The sequence below is a fragment of the Sphaeroforma arctica genome, assembly GCF_001186125.1.
Source record: "Sphaeroforma arctica JP610 unplaced genomic scaffold supercont1.93, whole genome shotgun sequence".
NCBI classification, from domain to species: domain Eukaryota; class Ichthyosporea; order Ichthyophonida; genus Sphaeroforma; species Sphaeroforma arctica.
The window spans coordinates 148857-150560 of NW_014040465.1; the positions used below are offsets into that span (position 1 = coordinate 148857).

Genomic DNA, 1704 nt, shown 5'->3' on the forward strand with positions numbered 1-1704 from the left:
ACACACACACACACACACACACACACACACACACACATATATATATATATATATATATGTTGTATGTATATATATATATATATATATTCCCTACTATGTACTTCATCGATTCTTCGGTGTTGATGGCAATCAACCTACCTTCAAGAGGACCTTTCGGTTGCTATTTCGATTTGCAGACATCTTGATGTATATGAAAAAAGGGTGAAACTTAATGGAAGGGTAATAATTAGACAAATGGAAAGCTAGGCACACACTTGAACAGTACGCTAACGTCAATGTATGAGCACAATATGTATATGTATTAGATTGAAGCGAGTATTTTCACACCCCCACGCTTTGCAAATGTACACAACGATATCAATTGAAAAAAAAACGTATTAGTATATCATTTTTTTTGGAATGTAAATAGTCAATCCGAATGCGGAATTTGAATTCTTGGGTTCTGCAATCGTGGGGTATTAATTTTATAGGGATTTAGAGAAAAAATTTCATGGTGAAGTTACCCCCGTCATTAAAGTACCCCATCAGCCAATCATCTTATTCTTGAGCAAGCCCGCTCGAAATATTTATAAGCCAATCATAAGTCCGATATCAATGAGTCATGCAACATTATGTTTACGTAGATGATTGAATACAAAACGGTTTAACGTAAATAAAAAAGGCAAATCGCTCACCACCTCTAAATAACAGCATAAACGTTAAATGTTTAGAACGCTTCATTTATTTAATTGTTTTGAAATAAAACGAGAAACGAACTGTACTGGTGGGCGACTGGGCGGTGACTTTAAACCTCTCAAGTATTTACTAAATATTTATATCCGTTAAATATTAACTTCTGTATGTATTGTGCACCGCTTTTGCCGTGTCATTGCAGATTATATATATCAATATTTATATATAAATATATTGTACGATGGATACCAGCACAATTGCAGTATTTTCGTATATACTAATGAAAAGAAGTGGCTATCGAAATAGATCCACATAGGTTTATAAACACCAAGAAGAAGGCAGAATCAGCAGCAGTGTAGATACATTAGTACTAGTTATCTGACATATAGAGTAATCGGGATCGCAAAAAGTATGGTGTCGGTTGAGGTAGTGCACGAAGTGCAAGGGCATATCAACAATGTCACATGTGCAAAATTCTTGCCCAAGGACCAAGTCTTCATTACAGGTATTCATGTCGCAGAATGACGTGTGTTTATTGGATGTTCACACGGATCTGCTGTCTCATCCCTTTCACATCATTTATTTTTGGAACATATCCTGCTGAGTATATTTACTATTATGGCGGGTTGTTGTAAAAATCTGACTATAGAAGCTAGTACAGAGTAAAGGAGTTGCCGCAGTCGGCTCACACCGTAGCAGTTATTTGATAAATGTCAACGACAGTATCACGCTAACGAAGTTTTAACTGAGCATTCTGAAACATACACACACACACATATAAAATCATTTATTCACGGAATCTCGCACAAACACACACAAAATACACTCGTACAAAACAACCAAACACAAACACACACACACACACAAAATTTATCCCCAACCCTCACACACGCACACATACAGCTGCACACACAAACCCAAACGCACACTCACAATCAAACATACACACACACATAAATATGTACACACACACATAAACACACACATAGGCACACACACACTCATATATATATATATATATATATATATATA

The 1704-nt window shown here is 35.8% G+C and overlaps 1 protein-coding gene across 1 annotated transcript in view; it reads left to right on the forward strand.

Moving 5' to 3' along the window:
* Positions 1-941: 941 nt before the first annotated feature.
* SARC_02144 (hypothetical protein) overlaps positions 942-1704 on the forward strand; it is a 5448-nt gene continuing 4685 nt past the window's right edge. The window contains exon 1 of the mRNA XM_014304122.1: positions 942-1177. Within this exon, the coding sequence (XP_014159597.1) occupies positions 1084-1177 (94 nt within the window). The 5' untranslated portion in view covers positions 942-1083. The remainder of the gene's footprint in view (positions 1178-1704) is intronic.